This window comes from Myxine glutinosa, chromosome 8 (assembly GCF_964187855.1).
Source record: "Myxine glutinosa chromosome 8, kmMyxGlut1.1, whole genome shotgun sequence".
NCBI lineage: Eukaryota > Metazoa > Chordata > Myxini > Myxiniformes > Myxinidae > Myxine > Myxine glutinosa.
In genome coordinates, this window is record NC_136268.1 from 166366521 (window position 1) to 166391012 (window position 24492).

Here is a 24492-nt window from a genome sequence, read left to right on the forward strand (position 1 = left end):
AGGTGTAGGGAGTGAGGGGTTTCATACGTGAGATTTGGAAGCAAAACTAACTGAGGGAACGGATGGAGGGTGAGCATACACACACCAGAGACAGAATTGACAAAGTGCCACCAGGACCTTGACGAAGGAGACAAGGTTAAATGTTCGGCCTCGCTAGATGTTGTTTTCTGTCTCTACTGGGAATGGAAACACACTTGCTGTGGCCTTTGTGGAATTATCTGAGGTTCCCTTCAGTCATATTTCAGCACACAATATGAACTATGAACAACTATCGATACAAACAAAAGTACACAACTATCAACGGAAATAGAGACAAATCCAGAACGGATTACTCATCTTTAGGAGCAGGGCACTCGGAAAGCCTGCTGTTGGCTTAACCGTTTAAGTGGCTGGCTTGAGATCTTAGGGTCCTGAGGTTGAGGCCCTGCTATTCGTTGAATTAACACCAGTGGGTTGTCTCAGCCTGTCGTCCTTCCGAGGTCGGCAAAATGAGTAACAGCTGACTGGTAATCGGGGAATTGCATCAGCGACACAGCCGCACCTCCAGGAAATACAACAACACAACAGGCATTTTAAGGCCATTTTCCCTGCAAGAGCGGGGGTTAGCCTTGAGGGCCCCATGACAATCCTCTCCATTTTGCCCTATTTTCTGCATCTCCCCTTGTTAACCCCCTTGCCCGCATTTCTTCTTCGACCATCTTTAGCCAAGTCTTTCTCGGTCTTCCCCGTCCTCTACTTCCTTCTACATTCATTTCCATCACTCTTCTCAACCTCCAGGAAATGATGCAGCCAATCAAACACAGGCTGCATATGAACCAACAGAGTACTCGGAGAAGAGAAGATAAGAAAATATGCTGTTTCCGGAAACGTGACACCTTTTCTACAATATCAAACACCCCAGTCCCCTGCAGGCAGCATTGCACTTAATGTTTAAAATCCTCCCTGTGCAAAGCTGGATCGACATTGTCAAATTGTTTAAAACTCCAACCAACACAAACTACTCCTTAAATAAAACAGCAAACTAACAAGAGCGAACGGGTAAAAGGAAACATCAATTATTCAGCAGTTGAACGGCGAATCAGTTGTGTATTAACCATAAAGATAGTATTGTGTCTACAAATTAGTAATACCTCTTGATAGTACCTCTTGATAGTACCTCTTGATAGTACCTCTAAAGAGTAGTAGCTCTTGATTAAATCGCTCAAAATGGTTTAAAAAAAAACCTGACGGGTTTATAAATCGATAGATGGCAAGTTGTACTCCAAAAACGTATTGCATGACTATCTGTGAGTGTCAATGAGGATGTAAAATGGAGTAAAACGGGATGAGGATGTAAAATGGAGTAAAACATGCGATGAGGATGTAAAATGGAGTAAAACATGCGATGAGGATGTAAAATGGAGTAAAACACATGATGAGGATGTAAAATGGAGTAAAACACGGGATGAGAATGTAAAATGGAGTAAAACGCGATGAGGATGTAAAATGGAGTAAAACGAGCAATGAAAATGTAGTAAAACACGGGATGAGGATGTAAAATGGAGTAAAACACATGATGAGGATGTAAAATGGAGTAAAACACGGGATGAGAATGTAAAATGGAGTAAAACGCGATGAGGATTTAAAATGGAGTAAAACACGGGATGAGAATGTAAAATGGAGTAAAACGCGATGAGGATTTAAAATGGAATAGAACGTGATGAGGATGTAAAATGGAGTAAAACACGCGATGAGAATGTAAAATGTAGTAAAACGAGCAATGAGAATGTAAAATGTAGTAAAACGCGATGAGGATTTAAAATGGAATAAAACGTGATGAGGATGTAAAATGGCGTAAAACACGCGATGAGAATGTAAAATGGAGTAAAACGAGCAATCAGAATGTAAAATGTAGTAAAACGCGCAATGAGAATGTAAAATGTAGTAAAACGCGATGAGGATTTAAAATGGAATAAAACGCGATGAGGATGTAAAATGGAATAAAACGAGCAATGAGAATGTAAAATGTAGTAAAACGCGATGAGGATTTAAAATGGAATAAAACGCGATGAGGATGTAAAATGTAGTAAAACGCGATGAGGATTTAAAATGTAGTAAAACGCGAAGAGGATGTAAAATGTAGTAAAACGCGCAATGAGAATGTAAAATGTAGTAAAACGCGATGAGGATTTAAAATGGAATAAAACGCGATGAGGATGTAAAATGGAATAAAACGAGCAATGAGAATGTAAAATGTAGTAAAACGCGATGAGGATTTAAAATGTAGTAAAACGCGATGAGGATGTAAAATGTAGTAAAACGCGCAATGAGAATGTAAAATGTAGTAAAACGCGATGAGGATTTAAAATGGAATAAAACGCGATGAGGATGTAAAATGGAATAAAACGAGCAATGAGAATGTAAAATGTAGTAAAACGCGATGAGGATTTAAAATGTAGTAAAACGCGAAGAGGATGTAAAATGTAGTAAAACGCGCAATGAGAATGTAAAATGTAGTAAAACGCGATGAGGATTTAAAATGGAATAAAACGCGATGAGGATGTAAAATGGAATAAAACGAGCAATGAGAATGTAAAATGTAGTAAAACGCGATGAGGATTTAAAATGGAATAAAACGCGATGAGGATGTAAAATGTAGTAAAACGCGATGAGGATTTAAAATGTAGTAAAACGCGATGAGGATTTAAAATGGAATAAAACGTGATGAGGATGTAAAATGGAGTAAAACACACGATGAGAATGTAAAATGTAGTAAAACGAGCAATGAGAATGTAAAATGTAGTAAAACGCGCAATGAGAATGTAAAATGTAGTAAAACGCGATGAGGATTTAAAATGTAGTAAAACGCGATGAGGATTTAAAATGGAATAAAACGCGATGAGGATGTAAAATGAAATAAAACGAACAATGAGAATGTAAAATGTAGTAAAACGCGATGAGGATAAAAAATGGAATAAAACGCGATGAGGATGTAAAATGTAGTAAAACGAGCAATGAGAATGTAAAATGTAGTAAAACCGATGAGGATTTAAAATGTAGTAAAACGCGATGAGGATGTAAAATGTAGTAAAACGCGTAATGAGAATGTAAAATGTAGTAAAACACGATGAGGATTTAATATGTAGTAAAACGCGATGAGGATTTAAAATGTAGTAAAACGCGATGAGGATTTAAAATGTAGTAAAACGCGATGAGGATTTAAAATGTAGTAAAACGCGATGAGGATTTAAAATGTAGTAAAACGCGATGAGGATTTAAAATGTAGTAAAACGCGATGAGGATGTAAAATGGAATAAAACGAACAATGAGAATGTAAAATGTAGTAAAACGTGATGAGGATTTAAAATGGAATAAAACGCGATGAGGATGTAAAATGTAGTAAAACGAGCAATGAGAATATAAAATGTAGTAAAACGCGATGAGGATTTAAAATGTAGTATAACGCGATGAGGATTTAAAATGGAATAAAACGTGATGAGGATGTAAAATGGAGTAAAACACGCGATGAGAATGTAAAATGTAGTAAAACGCGATGAGGATTTAAAATGGCATAAAACGCGATGAGGATTTAAAATGGAATAAAACGCGATGAGGATGTAAAATGGAGTAAAACACGTTGTTGTCATGACTGTGGTTGGTGTTTGTGTTCCCCTTCCATGTACCTTTATATATATTTTATTGCTTTGAGAAATATTACTATATCTCATTTTGTTTGTTCCTCCCGTGTCCTTCTGAAGGGTTCCTGCTGTCACAGAATAACAAATGTTACGTTGCAACTGCTCGATTAAGCTCCCATTCCCGTGTCTTCTTCCTCCATCCCAGCTTTTTAAACAGACATCCTTATGATTAAACAGACATGAAACAGATTTGGTCTGAGTTTATAGATTATTAGCTTTCCAACAGTACCATTATTATTACTATATGACAACAGGAACCGCTACATTAAAGATTGAAGTCCCGATTCTTCTTTAAAACAGGCATATTTAGAGACACAGACACACACACACACACACACACACACACACACACACACACACACACACACACACACACACACACACACTCTCCTTTTAGGAACATATGACAATGGTTGTTGGTGTATGTAATGCAAACAATACCCTGGAGATGCCTTTCTTTGTCCTATCTTCATTGTCAATTGCTTTGTGGTCCCCATAATGGATTTCTGGTTTTTTCACTTGGTTCTCCTGCTTCTGTTTAATTGGCTTTTCTGTCAGAACCTTGAATACAAAATACGAACAAAACAAGAATAAATGAATAGTTATGCAAAGCATTATCTTGCATATATCAAGCTGAGACTTTTGTTTTAAGAAAAACTCCAGTCATAATAGGTTTGTACCAAGGAAACCACATATTTTATGTGAAAACCATCGATCAAGTCGGCCTGAAGTTGAAATGTGGAAAAAGTAAAATTCTGCATCGAAACCATGACATCGTGGATCGTCTGGTAAACTTGCAAAATCTTTCAAAACACGAGTTATTAAAAAAGCATTGACGTATCTGAGTGGTATATGGTCGTCAAGTACGCATTCTAAAAAGGATGATTCTTGGCAAGAGTGGCACAACCAAAAAACAAAGGAAAAAGGTAAAAGGCATAATTCCGGATAAAAAGCACTGCCGATCGTGACCACAGCAACACAATCATCAAAGCATGCAGAGAACAATTTCAGCAAAACATTGACAATGAGCATGCTTCCTGTTAGGCACAATCTCCAGGAAAAGCAGTTTCAGCTATAGGATTATGGGAAATTGAAGCACAGAGAGCAAGCTGTGTCATATGAAGCTCGTTCTATTCAAATATAAAATGTGTTGGTTCCACCTGCTCCACTTATCACAAAACAGCTCTCCACAATTTGGGAGGGATTTTCTTTTCCAATAAGAATGATTAACATGACGAGATTGTGTGCGTATGTTTGGAACTCATTTAGATGTGCAAACTTTTACAAATCATCGTAAACGTACAAAGCTGAGGGGCTGGAAAGGAATCCGCAGAATCGCTAGTCCAAATTAACCAGGCCCAGAAAACCAGCTTCATCTCGTCACTTCCTTTTATGCTGAGGATAATTGATCTTTTTGAACTCCTACCACACCTTAATAACAAGATGAGAATGGAGCAATCCCATAGCCTTAAGCTTCCTGGTTAGTATCAGTGCTGCAGGTGCACAACACCCTGCAAATGAGGCTCGCGGGGGACACTGCAAATGCGTTGCTTGTGTTATGTTTTCACAACACTCAATGCCTTCGGATACCGGAATCCAATCGTTCGTATTTTTCTCGTCGTTTCCCATCCTGGTATTCCCTTCCCAGAGATGCTCAGTATGTGAATCCATCCTCAGGGCCTGTGCAACCACCTCCTCTCCCTCCACTCCATCCGCTCGGTTCACGGTTCTCACCAGTTTGCGGGTCACCTGGCTCGACAAGCATAAGGATGCATGCCAACGATGGTTACATTTGGTCACAAGATGGCAACGTGTATGTGCCAATGGCCAATAAGTAATGTAATGAGGTTCTGGGTTGACAATTGTGGCAAATAAATTCGCTAAATTAATTTTTTTTAATGGTACCTATTCAGGTGCAAATGATTCATTCTCGTGGACCACAATTACAACACATTACTGAGATATGCACCCACACAGCATATTCCCATAAATGTAATCCCAGGCCTGTTCCTGTAATTGTACTGTTGCTGGAACACTGAGAGCCAATCAAGAATGAAAGTATTTCGCCATAACAAAACAATTCCTAATCAGAAGCTTTTATGAACGACCTCAACATGGATGGAATTGTTGGAGAAATACCTTTATTACCATTCATGTTCATTTTTCATTTAAAGTATTTCATAATAACAACCAACAATGTAATTATAACAAATGACTGGTTAGCTTCTTCCTTTAATTTCTGCTTTCTTTGGTTCATAATGGAAAACCAAGATGGCACGAACGCCGAGAATTAGACACATTCTTGCCTTTTCCCAACGGTACTGCATAATAATGACGATACAACTTATCTTACTATAATTCAACAAATGTCTGTCCGTCTGTCTGTCTGTTCGTTCGAAGGTACCGCAAAAACGGCTGAACCGATGGCAACGATATTTTGGGCTGTAATCGTGGGATCTCCTGGAGTAAAATAGGCTATATTGTTTTTCCAATTTCAGCTTTGGCCTCCAGCATTTTCAGGTTTGGACTCCCACATAACGTTATTTTCCTGGGTGCCACACAACCGGCTACACCGATCGCTGCAAGGCTGCACCGATCGGACTCGGTGACCTCGGACAAAGACCTTTTATAAGGACATGGGTTGAATCCCTGCTTAAGAGAATCCCAACCCCCTCCCCACCATCACGGTCATCTCTCCAACTCAGAATCCCACGAGATATGCGGAAAAGACGACCCAAAAGCAATTGTCTTCTTTTTGATTCGTATATAAGCATCATTAAAAGTAAATAATGACCTCGGCCAAAGTTCAAATGATGTGAGTTTAATCTCTACATGAGAGAATTCCACATAGCTATTTGGGCGGTGCATAAGCTAACAGATCGCTGTCTCCATCGATCTTGCCAAGGCCGTAACACCTATCGGCTCAAAATCCTTTTAACTGCTGACTTGGTAGTTTTTACAATGAAGGAAACATTAACAATGTTGTTAAAAGTTTATTTTGTGTTGTGATTAATTTGTGATTGGAGTTATGCTGTTTGGAATGAAAAAAGAGATATTGAGTTCAAGTAAATGACGACATGCCGTGATGGTTTCTACTTTCTGAATGTGAACTTCGCGGATCGCCATATGCAGATTCGCCACGGACCCACGATTGATGTTTCTATACGTGAACGTACCCGTTTGTTTGCGAACGGGTACGTTTTTCATGGAAGTCCTTCACAAACTTTCTGTCTATGTCTGACATGCGACTGAGGGTACTACAGAAATGTGGAATTTATTGGTTTCATGCTTTAGCATTCGCCGTATCTGCATTGCCTGTTTGCTTGTGGCCTCCCACCCGTGCTACGCACGGGTATCTCACTAGTTGTTATAATTCTCTTTTTTGTCCCAATGTTGCATTATCTGAGACCAGACCACCATGCAGGCATCTGACATCTTCATCAGAAAAAAACACTAATGTACACCTGCTTTATTTACCACCTTATTTCCGGCAATCCAAGCTTCCTCGGTTTTCCATGGGGGTCTCTGCCCTACCAACAACTCTTGCCATGGTGTCTTCATCAGGTCATCTTTGGAAGCATCCTCCATATGCTTCCAAAGCAGTGAAGTTGTACTTCCTGGTTTTTTTCATCACGACATGGTTTCTATTTTTTTTGCACTCTGAATTTTGTTGCAATGCTTTTTTTGGAATTCTGTAAAAGCATCTCATCTCAAGCAGCTATAGGCTACAAAATCCACTGTCTCTTTAGCACCCATGCTTCTTCTCCATAAAGCATTGTGGGGTGCCTCATCATTCTCAACCGTTGAACTTTCACAGTTGCAGTGACATGTGCTTGTCATACACTACCCCGAGGTCTTACTCCAGACCCTTACACCACTCCCCGGTAAACAACCCTGAGGTCTTACTCCAGAGCCTTACACCACTCCCCGGCACACAACCCCGAAGTCTTACTCCAGACCATTACACCACTCCCATGAACACAACCCTGGGGCCTTACTCCAGATCCTTACACCACTCCCCGGCACACAACCCTGGGGCCTTACTCCAGACCCTTACACCACTCCCCGGCACACAACCCCGAGGTCTTACTCCAGACCCTTACACCACTCCCCAACACACAAACCCGAGGCCTTACTCCAGACCCTTACTCCACTCCCCGGTACACAAACCCGAGGTCTTACTCCAGACCCTTACACCACTCCCCGGTACACAACCCCGAGGTCTTACTCCAGACCCTTACACCACTCCCCGGTACACAACCCCGAGGTCTTACTCCAGACCCTTACACCACTCCCCGGGTACACAACCCTGAGGTCTTACTCCAGACCCTTATACCACTGCCCGGTCGAAACAGCATAGACTAGTGTTCAAGCTTTTTGGCTTCAGCAAACATTTTGACAATGCAAAGATAGCAGGTACCATAAGATTGTGTAAATGCCTTCAGACGTCTCTTGATCATTTGGTTTCGAGGTAGCATTCAGTGTCATACACTAGAAATGCGATTTTCAATAACTAGGAGTAATTGGCATTGGAATTAGAGAAGACCTTGAGAATAAAAAACAACAACAACATTGCATACAAAGGTTTTTTGTACCTTGCTAAATGTACATCACTAAAATTGCAGCGCTCTCAAATGTAGGTTCTTTTAAAATATGCAACCAATAATAATTACCAACATGAATAATTGCAAATTGTGACTCTTGTGGGTTTCTTTGTTATCGACTGCAATTACATTTTTTTTTCACGTTCTTCAACCTATAATTTAATACTGAAGCAGTTTAAATAACCTTGGCCTTTTATGTAAATGTTACTTATTTTTCTGCTAGAAAATAATAATGACAATAATGGCGGAAAAGGGATGGAAAATGCTGATTTGTGGCATTGGCAATAGAGCGATTGTGATTTCAACAATGATGATAATCGCATCGAATCAACACTAAATGGTAAGCAATGGCAAATCGAACGACCTTTGCGATTTAAAATTTCCAGCATTACCATGCATGAGAGAGGGATTTCGAAAAGTGTTTTGAAATTTCATTAGACTGACGACCAATTTGTATGCCTTGAGTACACACAGGTGAAAATGAGTGTCGTGATGCATTGGAAGAAAAGACCTAACTTTACACGTGCTGCCTTGGCACAATGTACGGAATGTCTGCTTTTCTGCTTCCACCATTCGTTCCAATGAGTCATCGCAAATTATTCACCGCAGTGCATGTTTGTGGTGCGAGACATTCTTGCATGCAGCTATTTGCAAGATCATTGCGGAATAATACTAAATGGTGAACAAAATGTTACAATAAAAAGTGAGGCACTTGGAGAATCAGAAATCAATGAAATGGTGGAGACAATTTGTGAGGAATTTGGTATTTGGAGTGGCAGGAAATACGCTATAAATCATAAAGATGGACGTAGTGATGGAAGGAAAGATCATTGAGGAATAAGTCAACACAATAATTCTACACTAGGTAGTGCAAATTGAAGGAAGAAGATAAGAGGCTGCAGAGCACTTAGGAGTGTAAAGGGAATTGGAGAGAGCAAGTTTTAAAAGAGTGTGGGTGGTACTTTGCGTGTGACGATGTTTCCCTCATCATCTGTATACTGCTCCTCTGAGACGGCTTCCCGGGGAATTGGATGGAGACCATCACCCTATGGAACAGGCAGAAGAGAAGAGAAGAGGGTAGGGGATCAAGAGAGGGACAGAGAGAGAGAGAGAGAGAGAGAGAGAGAGAGAGAGAGAGAGAGAGAGAGATTAAGAGAAACAAACAAACAAACAAAAAAATATAAAACAAGTACAGATACATTCAAAGTACACCGCCCCATGCCAAATAATTAAATATAGTCCAGCGCGGCATTGCCGGGGCGCCTCATTGCCGGTAGCTCATAGAGACTGTATTTGGGAGGGAGAGGTGCACAATATTTGATTGATTAATTGCATAATTAAAATCAATAAAAGATTGTCATAAAATATTTTCTTAATCAATTGGCTAATGGCATAACTAAACCAATCATGCTTCACCCGAAGATGTAACTTTTAGTAATTTAATTAAATAAGTCATTAATAAAAAAATTAATTTATTAATTCAATAAATATAATTAATCGATTAATTGATTAATCAATAAATCAAAAATACCCTCTACAGACAAATTACTTGGTCACTGTCATGTCCAAATATCAGATCCCTAGCTCAAAAGATGCCTGGGATATTGGCCAGATGAGAAAGAAAATAAATAAATGATTAATGACAAAATAATAATAATAATCATAAAAAAAATAAAAAAATAATCAATTGCCCAATAGAACACATAAACCACCACCATTTCATCCGAATCTGTAAGTTACAAAAAAAAATTTTTTTTAGTCATTAATCAAAGAATTCGATAATTAATCGATTAATTGATTAATCAATAAATCAAAAATAGCCTTGACAGCCAAATCACTTGGTCATTGTCATGTCCAAATATCAGCTTCCTAGCTCAAAAGGTGCCTGAGATAATGCCCAGAAGAGAAAGGAAATATATAAGTACTTCATCGCTAATAATTAAATAACTAATCAATGAATTGATTAATCAATAAATCAAAAATAGCCCTTGCAGCCAAATCACTTGGTCATGGTCATGTACAAATATCAGCTTCCTAACTCAAAAGGTGCCTGAGATATTGCCCCGATGAGAAATAAAATAAATAAATAATTAATAATGAAAATAAATAAATAATAATCATTAAAAAAAGGAAATAATTAATCAATTCACTAATATAACACATAAACCACCACCATTTCATCAGAATCTGTAACAAAAAAAAAAATTTTTTAGCCATTAATCGAACAATTAAATAATTAAGCGATTATTATTGATTAATCAATAAATGAAAAATAGCCTTTGCAGCCAAATCACTTGGTCATTGTGTTACGTGGTCCCCTCAGTGCATACCAGGTCTCGGTGACCCCCGGACCGTGAGAGGACCTTCGCCAGCAAATAGTATTATATAGGCGCATTCGCCACGCAATCCATAGGAATTTCACCCAGGAGACAACTGATGTGCAAGTATATATTTCCAATGGTAATGATACCAAACACTTTCAAAGACACAACCACGGAGATTTTCCCCGAGCAATCAACAATACACAACCAGGCACAATCAATATTACAACCATGTGAACTCATCTACACAAACTCTAAGATGGCCATCTTAATCTTATACATTCCTCACGTGAGCCTCACTCCTGACTCCCTCCGTGGTCAATGTCTCTCCTCTCCGCACACGGGCGGTTGGACGAACCCCGGGCGGACGTGCTCCCAACGTGCAGTCTCGTACTGGGGCCGCGGCTGCAGCGCACCTCCTTGCCAAGCCCCGGGGCAAACCCAGCGCGGCGTCCAACGTGCGCGAGGCCCCAAGTGCGACCCTTACGCGTCCTTGTAGACGGGCAAAACCCAGCGCGGCTTCCGACGCGAGTGAGGCCCAACGTGCGGACCCGTACGCGTCTTTGTAGACGGGGCAAACTGTCCCGGACGCTGGGTTTCGTGCACGAACTCACGGTGACTGGACGTGTCAAAAGGTATTTACCGCCCAGGTAACTCCTCTCGCCAGACGTTTCGAAACGGCGCGTTTTCCACGCAGCGCAAGGTCGCTTTCACCTTTTGTCGGAGCGGGGCGAGGAAGAAGAAACCTCCTTCTTTCCCTCGTGTTTTTTCCTCCTCCGTTTCCGGTCACTTCCGTTTCCGGCCACTTCCGTTTCCTGCCACTCTTTCAGAAGGGCTCCTGACCCTCCAACCACAACAACTACCCAACAACTTAATATACTACACCCGGAAGCAAAGACCTGCATGGTAATTCACATTCATTCACATAAATATGTAACAATTGGCAAGTCCAAATATCAGCTTCCTAACTCAAAAGGTACCTGAGATAATGCCCAGAAGAGAAAGGATGGATAAGAACTTAATTAATCGCTAATAATTAAATAACTCATCAATTAATTGATTAATGAAAAAACAAAATACAGTTTTTGACAAAGTACTTGCTCACTATTGTGCCGAAATTTCAGCTTCTTCGCTCAAAGGATGGCTGAGATATCGCCCGGACAAACAAACAAGAAAACAAACAAACAAGAAAACAAACAAACAAGAAAACAAACAAACAAGAAAACAAACAAACAATCAAACAAACAAACAACCAGAGTGAAAACTGAGTACTCCCTTTCAGCGTGCGTCATTGCCGAGCCCCCTTATGTGCCCGGCAATGACGATATGCAGCGCCTGGAGATGGCATAGGAAAGGAGCGGTGTACAAAAAAACAAAGAAAGGAGAGAAACTGATTGTTTCATCTCTCATTTAAAAACAATTAAACAAAACAAGAAACAATCATACTAAAATATGCAATTCGGTGTCTGTCTCTCTGGTTTTCTGTGATGGTTTTGGTTGATTTGTCTGTCTGTGCTTGGTGGTGTCTGTGTGTCTGTCTGTCTGTCTGTGTGTCTGTGGACAATGCATCGGTCATTACTTATTTAATCTCAACCAAACTTGCCAGGGGAACTAAGGGCCCATAAGACAAGAGTTGGAGTTACTATGCTTGTCCACCCCTACCCCCCCCCCCCTCCGCCCTTCAGAGATCTCAACAGGTCTTCTCTAATCTATATAATAATAGCGTAAGGACTCGACTTTGTTATCCCTTTTACGCCGCACCCAGTGACCCGATGCCCACGGCACTAATGGATTTACGATCTACGAACCACGCTCTTTGTTTATCACGTACAGCCATACTCGAAAAATCTGAATTAGCCGACGTTGGGGCCCAAAAGCATCCGATTAACTGCCGATACGACGCCATCGTATTGGCGTCTGCTGGGCGAAGGCGAAAGCAAGCCGTCCACTGAGTGGACAATCCAGAGCATGCATTTGTGCTGGTGCCGGCGATCGTTGTTCATATACGCACTCTTCATTCTCATCTTTCTTCCTAACTCTTACTCGGACAAGCAAATCCCCTATGCCATCCATAATGGTACACTCTATCCATAGACCACATCCTCCCTTCCGTGGATGTTCCACGGGTTTCGGCTAGTTATATATATTCTCAGACACTTGCACCACCTGCGAAGGACAAAACGTTCTTTATGTTAATGTGTATCGTGTAGCGCTGCTCCAGGTGCTCGTGAGAGAAGGTATTAAGAGTGACGCTTCGGAGGCCTTAATTGTATCATGCATAAGAGGAGTCTGCTTTAATTTTCACACTTGCTTAGCCCATGTTGCTTTAGACTTGACTGCAAAACATCTGGAGGAATTCCAATGTATTACTGCCTTCTTTCACTTGGAAAAATGCAATGTTAAGGTGTATATATAGCAGCATTGAGCATAGACACACAGATATGGCTGCCAGACCACGTGAGCGATGACATCATAAATGTATATTCTCTAAATAATTGTTGCATAGATCATGCTCAATAAATTTCAAACTGATCAGACCAAGCGTTGTTCCTGTCGAATTATGACATCATAATTATGGCACCAATGACATCATCGTTAACAACACCTATTCCCCATATGAAGTTATTTACAATGAGCCACGTTTCAATTTTTAAAATGCTGACACGGCACACACTTTACTTTATTGAAATGCAGACACAAATGTTATATTTTCGTCAAAAATCGTCGGAATTTCGCCAAATCTGTTTTGGGCGTGTGTTAATATACCTCAGCGATTGACAAATCTGAAATCATAATTTTATTTGAGGTCAAAATGACCCCGTGAGGTCGCTCCGTACTTTGCCTGCTCGTCATTTGCAGTGTGATAATTAATTCCATACCCACTCTAGAGAACTCTTCTTCTTCACGCAATAACAACTTCTAGCTTCCAGACCGTACATGCAATCATCTTGAGATTTTGCAAACTTGTTACACTTCATTACCTCTACTATAATAAAAGTTTCACGTCGATCAATGAAGCAGTTCAAGAGTTAGAAATTTTAAAATATTTTCGTTTAATTATCTATATCTGCCAAACCACGTCACCAATCGCAAATTACAAAAGGTCATTTTAATAGACCGACATGGTGACACATCTGTGAAGTTTCCCCTCGACAGGATCAAAAATGAGGGAGGAGCTAGGTTTTAAAAGCTTATGCTTAAAAACGTCATAATTCTGAAACCATGTGACGCACGACGTCATGCTCCCTGACTTTTTTGTTCCTCATGGGTATGCGATTCTGCCTGCAAAGTTTGGCCTCGATCTGTCCAGTCGTTTTGGAGAAAATTGGATTTTAGTGGTTTTTCAGGCCTTTCACTCAAAACAATATGAATAGATGAGAAAAGGGGACAGCCAGGGAAGCTCCATCCCAGACAACATTCCTCCACCCCAGACCACATTCCCCACCCTTCCCCCCTTGACTCCAAACCAAAACTGACTCAACTCAAAAACAGGAAGTGACTCACCACAAACCGGAAGTGACCAATTAATTATTTATATTCCAATTTTCACATTTCTCGATTTTCCAAATTTTCAGATTTCACAATTTTCAAAAAATAAAATAATTGATTTTCAAAATTTCTGATTTGTCAGATTTCACGATTTTCCCAAATTTTTTTGTCAGGGTATATAAAATGGCCGAACCCATTTTCAAAATATTTCAAGATATATTCAACACAATTAGACGGTTGGTTGAGTCGCTTCTAATATGTATACACAATTATAATACAAATAGAGATAACAACACACAGGATGAATGATTAACCACGATATCTTTTCAAACATATATAAAATGGATGATTTTTTACCCGTGTGGGAAAGTAAGATAAAATTTAATGATCAAAAAAACCTCCCAAATTCGTCAAGATGCCTAATAGTTGGTTCAAGTGGATGTGGGAAAACCTGTTTGCTTTTAAAGATGCTCCTTACTCCAAAATGTTTAGATTATGAAAATTTTATAATTTTCACAAAGTCAAGTTTTCAACCAGAGTACCAACGACTATCACAAGGTTTTAATGCGGCGCTTCAAAAAGAAGATATATAATCGGGCTATTTAAGCTCCAACACGAACTAAATGAGCACAACATCGAAGATGTAATACAACTATTGTGTGATACTCCACAAAAATGGAAAAGAAATCAAAACCAACATCACCGACAACCACAACTTGTACTCTCACTGATAATACGGATGATTTACTTTCACCCCAAGATTTAGATGAAACAAAAAAGAACCTCGTCATCTTTGACGATTGTGTTAATGAGTAAAATCAAACGGTTATGGACAGCTACTATACAAGGGGGAGACATTCTTCTTGTAATTGTATTTATCTTCGTCAATCATACTTTCAACTCCCTCGTCGCTCAATAAGAAACAATGCTAATACTTTTATTTTATTCAAACTAAATGCATTGGATATAACTAATTTTTGGAGGGATAATTGTTCTACATTATGGAGTAAAAAGGAATTTGAGGGCCATATGAAACATACGACTGAAAAATATAAATATATCGTTGTTAAAGAAGATGATATAAAAATAAATAAAAAAACACCTTTAGAGGCCATTTTTCCCCGCAAAGCAGGGGTTGGCCTTTTTCGGGAACCGTGGTTGTTGTTGTTTTTCGGTCCCCTATTTGAAGCAATGTTTTACGGCCGGATGCCCTTCCTGACGCCAACCCTTTTTGCCGCCTTTAACGCCAAACAGGGAATTACCAGTGAACTGGTACTCAATGATGATATAATTAATCTTAAAGAAGATGATATAATAACTAATAATTTCTTTACATAAATAAAATGAATGCTGAAGAACGAGCAAGAAAATTTAAGGAACATCAACAATTACTTTCAAAGTTGTGAAACAACAGCAGGGAATAAGGAAGAAACGGAGACAAAAGCTATTAGGTGAAGACGTATTTGAAAGAAAACAAGAGGAGTTTTTTAAACCTCTTTTAAAATCTTCCGAACAAAAGGGGGTTTCGATTCAACTTCCTGCGATGGAATATACCCCAACCCAAAAATAGGAAGTGCCTGATTTGATTGACCTATCAGGTCAAGTTCCCGCGATAACGTATACTTCCAAACAACAACAGGAGTCGCGAGAGTTGGAGGAACGAGCGAATCAAGAACTTACAAACATAGAAACAACACAATCATCCCGAGGCCTTGAGAAAACAAATAAACGTTCCAATTATGTTGCGAAAGCTATTAAAAACAATGAATATAAAAGGGGTACATTAACGAAAACGGGACTCATTCCATCAGAAGAAGAAGAAGAATTAGCAGCGTTTCATCTTGTTAACGAGGCGGTATTGGTATTTATTGATGAGTTAATGTTTTTCAGTGATACTCACCCAAATGCTAAATTAACCCCCAGATTAATGTTTTTTTCTCACACACACCGGACATAGAAACACCAGACTCGGTGATTCAAAATATTTTGATGCGCCACTTGATATGGAAAGAGAGGGAGATGGGGTATATATTGAGTTGCTAAACGTGCTTGATTACGAGGGGTATATTAGGGGTAGAGGTAAGAAAAATGAGAAGGAAAAAGATATTCTTAATGCTGTAGATAAACTTGGATAGAGTTCTAGAGGGGTCAATATATAGTTGAACCCCCAAAAAATTGATACAAAAGGTTTTCAATGGATTCTGGTACCATTGGGCATGCTAAATAACATACTAAAAATCTAGCAACATCTGACTTCTGGAAAGGGGTCATTTTCAAGATGGCGTCCAAGATGGCCGCCGGGAGCTTAAAATGGCCATATCTCAATTATTATTCAACCTAGAAAGGTGGTTTTGGTGTCTAACCCTAGGTTTTAGGGCCCAAGAAATCCAATTGAATCAATAAAATTACCATCAGTTAATTATTTATTGACAAGTCCAAGATGGCATCCCAAGGTGACATCCTGATCCACTAAAATGGCTCTGTCGAATAGTAGTCAACCTAGAGAGATATTTTCAGTGTGTATACCTAGGTTTAAGGCACCCAGGAAATCATCCAAATTACTTAAATAAGCACAAAGTAATCAGGTAATCCAGTAAGCCAGGTTTACCAGCCCATTAGGCATTTGTTGTCTTATACAGTTAGTCGCGATTCATCGTCATACTCCGACTCCTCTGGAAGAAACTTGTTATGTGGATTGTCACATTCCTCAAGTTGGCACGGTCCACAGGCAGTAGTACATGGTAGTCCATATCGTCTACAGAGCAGCGGAGTGTCTTGCAGGCAGTGGAGCAGTTACAATGAATGACCTTCAAGAGACTGTCTGGAGCAGCGTTCATTCTTGACATAAGTGGGACAAACTGATTATCCTGCAGGCTCCACCCCCATTTCATGGCATCCATACCCTCTTCTTTTCCCATCCACACCATGATCTTGTAGTACCCTCTACGACAGTGAAGTTTGGTAGCAGATTCAGTTTGGGGCAGACGTTCGGGTGTTACAAAAGACGAAGCAGAGACAACCTTCTTGCTGAAGGTGTTATATCGCATTGTTGCAAGGGAATCTTTGCACTTGCTACAAAAGAGGATAGCCATTACTCGGCATCCAAGATTATCGATCACCTCTGTGGTCTGGTTTGGGATGGCGAATGTGTTGGCACCAGACCGAAGGACAGGATCTCCTTTTACGAGCTTCTGGAAAGCAGTCTTTTTGCCAACACCAAAAATCCGAGAAGTCGTGTCTTGGACGCCATCTTGAAAATGACCCCTTTCCGGACGTCAGATGTTACTAGATTTTTAGTATGTTATTTAGCATGCCCAATGAATGGTACCAGAATCCATTGAAAAACCTTTTGTATCAATTTCTTTGGGGTTAGGTGAGTTTTTTTTCGTATATTGACCCTACTATTCAGGCTCTGGCGTTAGTTTTCTTCCGAGTGGCTCATCACAATTAGTTAATAGACTATTACTGCTGTTAGGTAGTAAGGAGGTGGGAAATAACAATTGTTTTAATGAAATATCAGCCATTTTCGATCAGTTGATGAATATGAAAATAATTAATAAATGTCAATACAAAGATCTTTTATCTCACATACAATAAAATGAGAAACACAACTCTTAGATTTTATTTTACAACGAGTGATCACACGACTCCATTCCAATACCCGGTACAACTTGATCCCACAGAATAATATGAAGCGGCGTTATTGTCTATTGAAGCCTATAATACCTTGATTAATATCACAGAAAAGAATAACAAGTTTAGTTATGATCCGGGAGCTGGATATAAAACTATAGAAGTACACCCCGGAGCTTACGAGATACCGGTACTTTGTTCAGAAATTTCACGTGTTATGAACGAACAAGATGATGAACCAAAAAATATCGAAATAGATACTCAAAAACACATCAAAATCAACTATTAGACTTGAAAATAATTATAAAATAGATTTCACGATTGATATAATTCATTCCGCGAGATGTTAGGTTTCTCCCCAAAAAAGCTTGAGGATAATAATTCGTTTGTCAGTGATAACATCGTTAACATATCCTCAGGTATAAATTCAATATTAATTCACCGTGATTTGGTTGATGGTGCTTATGACGATGGAGTAAAAACAAATACAATATTTTCATTCAGCGCTTATTCAATTCCAATAGGTTATAAATTCAATATGGAGCCAAAGAATCTCACCTATTTGCCCGTGTCAGGAAAAAACATTTCTAAAGTAAATTTTAAGATAACTGATTAGGATCACCGTATGGTTTCTTTCAATGGCGAAATTATATCCCTCAGAATTCACCTACGTGAAGTTCTTCAACAAATAATTGGAAAAATTATATAACTATAAATGAATTAATAAATGAACATCCGACTGTTTTTTCTAGAATGTAGTTTTAACACGAGTGATCAAGATAAAAAGAAAACTTATCAAGAGTTAGCGTTTGGAAAAATAGGTCTTGTATTTACTCGGGAAAGAGGAGAGATTATGTTAACGTCGAGCGGAGAATTTTTAATTCCGTCAAAATTTTCAATGAAGAATAAATTTTGTTTTGAAAAATAGTTTTGGCCGCCACACACCAATTATAAATGGTATTTTTATAGTTTTATTAAAATCTTTGAATGTTATGTTTGAACCTTCTTCAGGTGTAGTAATTCTGACGGCTTTATGTTTACCACAGAATTGTAAGTGTTTGTTTAACGCTTCTTGGCTCCTGTGGGTGAGGGAGTGACATCGCAAACAGGGGTACATTTTACCATGATGTTTACTTGCTTGTGAAGAAATTAATCTTGAATTTTTTTGATGTAAGCATAATGTGAATTTTCTCTTGAATTATAATATAAAAGGTTAATATGAGTTTCATCATTTTTATAGTTATCAGAAATATACAAATTCTGAACGTTATTTTTATCCGTTAGTCGATAAACATTAATACATAGATTATTCATTTTCTCAAATTTAGGAATTTTTTTCATGGACATTGGAAATGGTAAACCAGTAACATTGAACTCATTTTCATATTTCTCATAATGTGATACCCTTTGAACATGATGTTCAGCGGGATGTAGGTGTGCAAGAACAGACCATAGAAAACATTTATGATCTTTGTTTTGAATATTAATAATTGCCGTTTTATTTTTTATAACCGTCGGCAATTCAATGTAAGAAGAGGCTTTTAGGGGGTTTGATTTTAGAACATGTATATTGATGAAAAGTATTCTAGTAATAGTAAATCCACTACCCACAAGCGAATGATCCACCTGTTCTTCTTGTTCTATAAGTTTATCATAAACGTCCGTTAATAAGAACCCCTTGAGTGATGCGATAAAGTAAGGTTTTGTTCTCATATAACGTTTTATAATAAGATCCCCTATTTCAGTATTTGGTTTTTTCAATTCCATTCTTACTCCCATATAAAATTTAAGGGGTTTAATCTCATCCAAAACATTATTTACATAGCTTTTAACGGCGGGTTTGATTGTTTCAATCAACTCAGCTATTGATTTTGGTTCTGGGGATGGTAAATTAAAAATCCTTATTTTAATATGTCCCCTAAATGCCCCATCGGTGTCCTTGAATGTGTATCCCCTCAACTTTATGTGTTTTTTGCGATTTAAGATGAGTAGGAAAACTCCTCTTCAAGACTGACTCGCCACAAACGCGGCAATATTTTGTTTCTGATTCTGGTGGAGCTACCATATGTAAAAGCTTGAGTGTGTTTTTGGGATTTAAGATGTCTTTTACGTTGACTTTTATAATCACGTTTACAAACATCACAATACCATGTTTTTGGTTTTTCTTGTTCAAGTGGAGCCATCATCTGTGAAAGTTTGGCTTTGTGTTTGTTGGATTGAAGGTGTTGTTTATAATTGTTTTTATAATCGCGATCACAAACATTACAATATGTTGTAACCCGCTTTTTATATGTCCTCATATTGTTCATTTTATATGAGACAATTCTTTAAACATGAAATCAATTTTTTTCACAACATAAAATGAATAAAATTAAAATGTTGGTGTAAATGTCCACCCCAATATGTTAAATAAGTTAGGACAAATCTTATCATGAAATTGTTTACGCTCAATTGTTTTTAAACCACTAAAATCAAGATTACATTTATGATTACAGTCACGTGAAAAAGTAAGTAAAGTTTTGTAAGTAAACATGTAAAGTTTTGACTTTTTCAACATATTTCAACATACAGCTATTTGATCTTCATTTCAACAATATTGATAGATAAAGGTGACAAAATATAACAAATATCATGAAACATTTACATTTTGTAGTCCATTGTATAATTTAAATAAACATAAATGCAAATTTCGCATGTGGAAAAAGTAAGTACACCCTTGGCTCTAATAGGTGGTATTGCCCCCTTTGGCAGAAACAACCTCAAGTAGGCGTTTCTTATAACTGTCTAAAAGTCTCTGACATCGACTGGGAGAAATTTTTGCCCACTCCTCCATGCAGAATTCTTTCAGCTGTGCGATGTTTGAGGGGTTTCTTGCATGCACAGCTCGTTTCAAATCCCCCCACAACATCTCGATGGGGTTTAGATCCGGGCTTTGACTTGGCCATTCCAGAACCCTCCATTTCTTTCTTTTCAGACATTCCTTGGTGGATTTACTGGTATGTTTAGGGTCATTGTCATGTTGCAAGGTCCACCTTCGGTTGAGCTTCAACTTTCCGACAGATGGCCTCACATTATCCTCAAGCACCCTCTGGTACAATGAAGAATTCATAGTGGATTCTATGATGGTGAGCTGGCCAGGCCCTGATGCAGCAAAGCTGCCCCAAACCATAATATTTCCACCACCATGCTTTACAGCTGGTATCAGGTTCTTGTGGTCAAATGCTGTCTTTGGTTTTCACCAAACATGTCTTCTGGTACTGTGGCCAAATAGCTCTACCTTTGACTCATCTGTCCAGAGCACATTGTTCCAGAAGTGCTGGTTTTTGCCTAAGCCCTAGGTGTTCATTGGCAAACTTTAGTCTTGCCCTGATGTTCTTTATGGACAGCAAAGGTTTCCTCCTGGCACACCTCCCATGAAGATCAAATTTGTGCAGCCTCTTTCTAATGGTAGACTCATGCACTTGGACATCAACAGTGGCAAGAGCTACCTGTAGGTCCCGTGATGACATTCTGGGGTTCTTCGAGACTTCTTTCAGCATCTTGCGGTCTGCTCTCGGGCTGAACTTGCTGGGGCGGCCTGGCCTTAACAAGTTGGCAGTTGATTGGAATCTTCTCCACTTGTAGATGATCTTCCAGACAGTCGAATGATTGATTTCAAATTGTTTGGAGATCTTTTTAAATCCCTCCCCAGACTCGTAGGCATCTATAACCTTCTTTCTGAAGGCCTCAGAGAGGTCTTTTGATATAGGCATGGTGAAGCCGCCCACTTCAACAACAAAGAGCAAACCAAACTAAATGTCTGAGGTTTAAATAAGACAGGTTCCTCCAAGATCCTCTCTAACGATGTTCTAATCATTTGCACCTGAGCTGGTGCACCTGATTCTAATTTTAGGTATTTGAAGCAGTGATAAATGTAGGGGTGTACTTACTTTTTCCACATGCGAAATTTGCATTTATGTTTATTTTAATTATACAATGGACTGCAAAATGTAAATAGAAAGAAAAAGAACCACCTTTAGAGGTCATTTTTCCCCGCAGAGCAGGGGTTGGCCTTTTTCGGGTACCCTGGTCCCCTTTTTGAAGCAATGTTTTATGGTCAGATGCCCTTCCTGCCGCCAACCCTGTTAGTCACCTCTTGCGACACCCAAGGAATTACCAGTGAACTGGTACTCAATTTGCCGACCTCGGAAAGATGACAGGCTGAGTCAACCCCCATCATCATCATGGGTATGAAAGGTTGAACATGCCATCCAACACAACCATCTTACCAACTGCCATATTTGGTGAAATTCAGATAATTTACATGAGTGATGATAAAAATAAAATTCCACTGTAATTTTTGCAAACACAAATGCTTTAAGCAAAAGTTCCTATCATTTGCAGATACAGTACATTCTGTATTTTTGATTTCCCCATTTTATAAATGGCTATGTTTGCTTGTGTAATTAAAAATATAGCAAAAGCACTTTCCCTCGCACATTATTTCAATTTTTAGCACCAAACACAAAAAGTATGATTGAAAAACCTTTTTTCAGAAAAATCAAAAAGTAAACCAATGGAAAATTTCCTCAACAAGTTATGCAACAATTTAATTAATTAAGCAGGTGTGTACAATATACAGTCGTGGCCAAAAATATTGGCACCTTTGCACTTTTTTCAAATAATGCACCATTTCTTCCAGAAAATTGTTGAAATTAAAAAATCTTTAGCTATCCACATACAGTCACGTGAAAAAGTAAGTACACCACATATAAAGTTTTGACTTTTTCAACATATTTCAACATACAGCTATTTGATCTTCATTTCAACAATATTGATAGAGAAAGGTGATATAATATAACAAATATCATGAAACATTTACATTTTGTAGTCCATTGTATAATTTAAATAAACATAAATGCAAATTTCGCGTGTGGAAAAAGTAAGTACACCCTTGGCTCTAATAGGTGGTATTGCCCCCTTTGGCAGAAACAACCTCAAGTAGGCGTTTCTTATAACTGTCTACCAGTCTCTGACATCGACTGGGAGAAATTTTTGCCCACTCCTCCATGCAGAATTCTTTCAGCTGTGCAATGTTTGAGGGGTTTCTTGCATGCACAGCTCGTTTCAAATCCCCCACAACATCTCAATGGGGTTTAGATCCGGGCTTTGACTTGGCCATTCCAGAATCCTCCATTTCTTTCTTTTCAGACATTCCTTGGTGGATTTACTGGTATGTTTAGGGTCATTGTCATGTTGCAAGGTCCACCTTCGGTTGAGCTTCAACTTTCCGAAAGATGGCCTCACATAATCCTCAAGCACCCTCTGGTACAATGAAGAATTCATAGTGGATTCCATGATGGTGAGCTGGCCAGGCCCTGATGCAGCAAAGCTGCCCGAAACCATAATATTTCCACCACCATGCTTTACAGTTGGTATCAGGTTCTTGTGGTCAAATGCTGTCTTTGGTTTTCGCCAAACATGTCTTCTGGTACTGTGGCCAAATAGCTCTACCTTTGACTCATCTGTCCAGAGCACATTGTTCCAGAAGTGCTGTCTTTGCCTGGTTGTTCATTGGCAAACTTGAGTCTTGCCCTGATGTTCTTTCTGGACAGCAAAGGTTTCCTCCTGGCACACCTCCCATGTAGATCAAATTTGTGCAACCTCTTTCTAATGGTAGACTCGTGCACTTTGACATCAACAGTGGCAAGAGCTACCTGTAGGTCCTGTGATGACAATCTGGGGTTCTTAGAGACTTCTTTCATCTTGCGGTCTGCTCTCGGGCTGAACTTGCTGGGGCGGCCTGCCCTGAACAAGTTGGCAGTTGTTTGGAATCTTCTCCACTTGTAGATGATCTTCTGGACAGTCGCATGATTGATTTCAAATTGTTTGGAGATCTTTTTAAATCCATTTCCAGACTCGTAGGCATCTATAACCTTCTTTCTGAAGGCCTCAGAGAGCTCTTTTGATCTCGGCAAGGTGACGCCGCACACTTCAACAACAAAGAACAAACCAAACGAAATGTCTGAGGTTTAAATAAGACAGGTTCCTCCAAGATCCTCTCAAACGATGTTCTAATCATTTGCACCTGAGCTGGTGCACCTGATTCTAATTTTAGGTATTTGAAGTAGTGATAAATGTAGTGGTGTACTTACTTTTTCCACATGCGAAATTTGCATTTATGTTTATTTAAATTATACAATGGACTACAAAATGTAAATGTTTCATGATATTTGTTATATTATATCACCTTTCTCTATCAATATTGTTGAAATGAAGATCAAATAGCTGTATGTTGAAATATGTTGAAAAAGTCAAAACTTTACATGGGGTGTACTTACTTTTTCACGTGAATGTATATAAAAAGGAGGAATCTGCTTGGCAGCGCACCAAGAGACTCTCCCATACATTGGAAAGGCTCTTGTAAAAGACAGGGACAGGTGATATATCCACATGTTGAAGATGAATCATAAGCAGTTGAAGACCATATCCGAGCCAACCCGCTCACCGCAAGATGAGGCAGGCCAAAAGCCAGCCCGGCAGGAGCTCTGCATATAACAAGGCATTAGGTGGAACAGAGATATCACATCAACATGGCTCTGGCCACCTTCAGCCAATGGGCGACACATGTCATTGGGTCATAGCCAGTGATGGCCCCGGCCACCTCCAGCCAATGGGCGACACATGACATTGGGTCATAGCCAGTGATGGCTCTGGCCACCTTCAGCAAATGGGCGACACATGTCATTGGGGCATAGCCAGTGACGGCCCTGGCCACCGTCAGCCAAT

General features: G+C 39.2%; 2 protein-coding genes across 3 annotated transcripts in view; both read right to left on the minus strand.

The window, feature by feature from the left end:
• Positions 1-4258, minus strand: part of LOC144893355 (uncharacterized) — a 37688-nt gene extending 33430 nt beyond the window's left edge. Inside the window, exon 1 of the mRNA XM_078783913.1 lies at positions 4119-4258. Within this exon, the coding sequence (XP_078640039.1) occupies positions 4119-4174 (56 nt within the window). The 5' untranslated portion in view covers positions 4175-4258. The remainder of the gene's footprint in view (positions 1-4118) is intronic.
• A 91-nt stretch (positions 4259-4349) lies between these two features.
• Positions 4350-24492, minus strand: part of LOC144893353 (ankyrin-2-like) — a 144800-nt gene continuing 124657 nt past the window's right edge. For both annotated transcript variants that reach the window (XM_078783910.1, XM_078783911.1), the window contains 2 exons: positions 9244-9327; positions 4350-5426 (listed from right to left, as the gene is read on the minus strand). In XM_078783910.1, the coding sequence (XP_078640036.1) occupies positions 5100-5426; positions 9244-9327 (411 nt within the window). In that variant the 3' untranslated portion in view covers positions 4350-5099. The remainder of the gene's footprint in view (positions 5427-9243; positions 9328-24492) is intronic.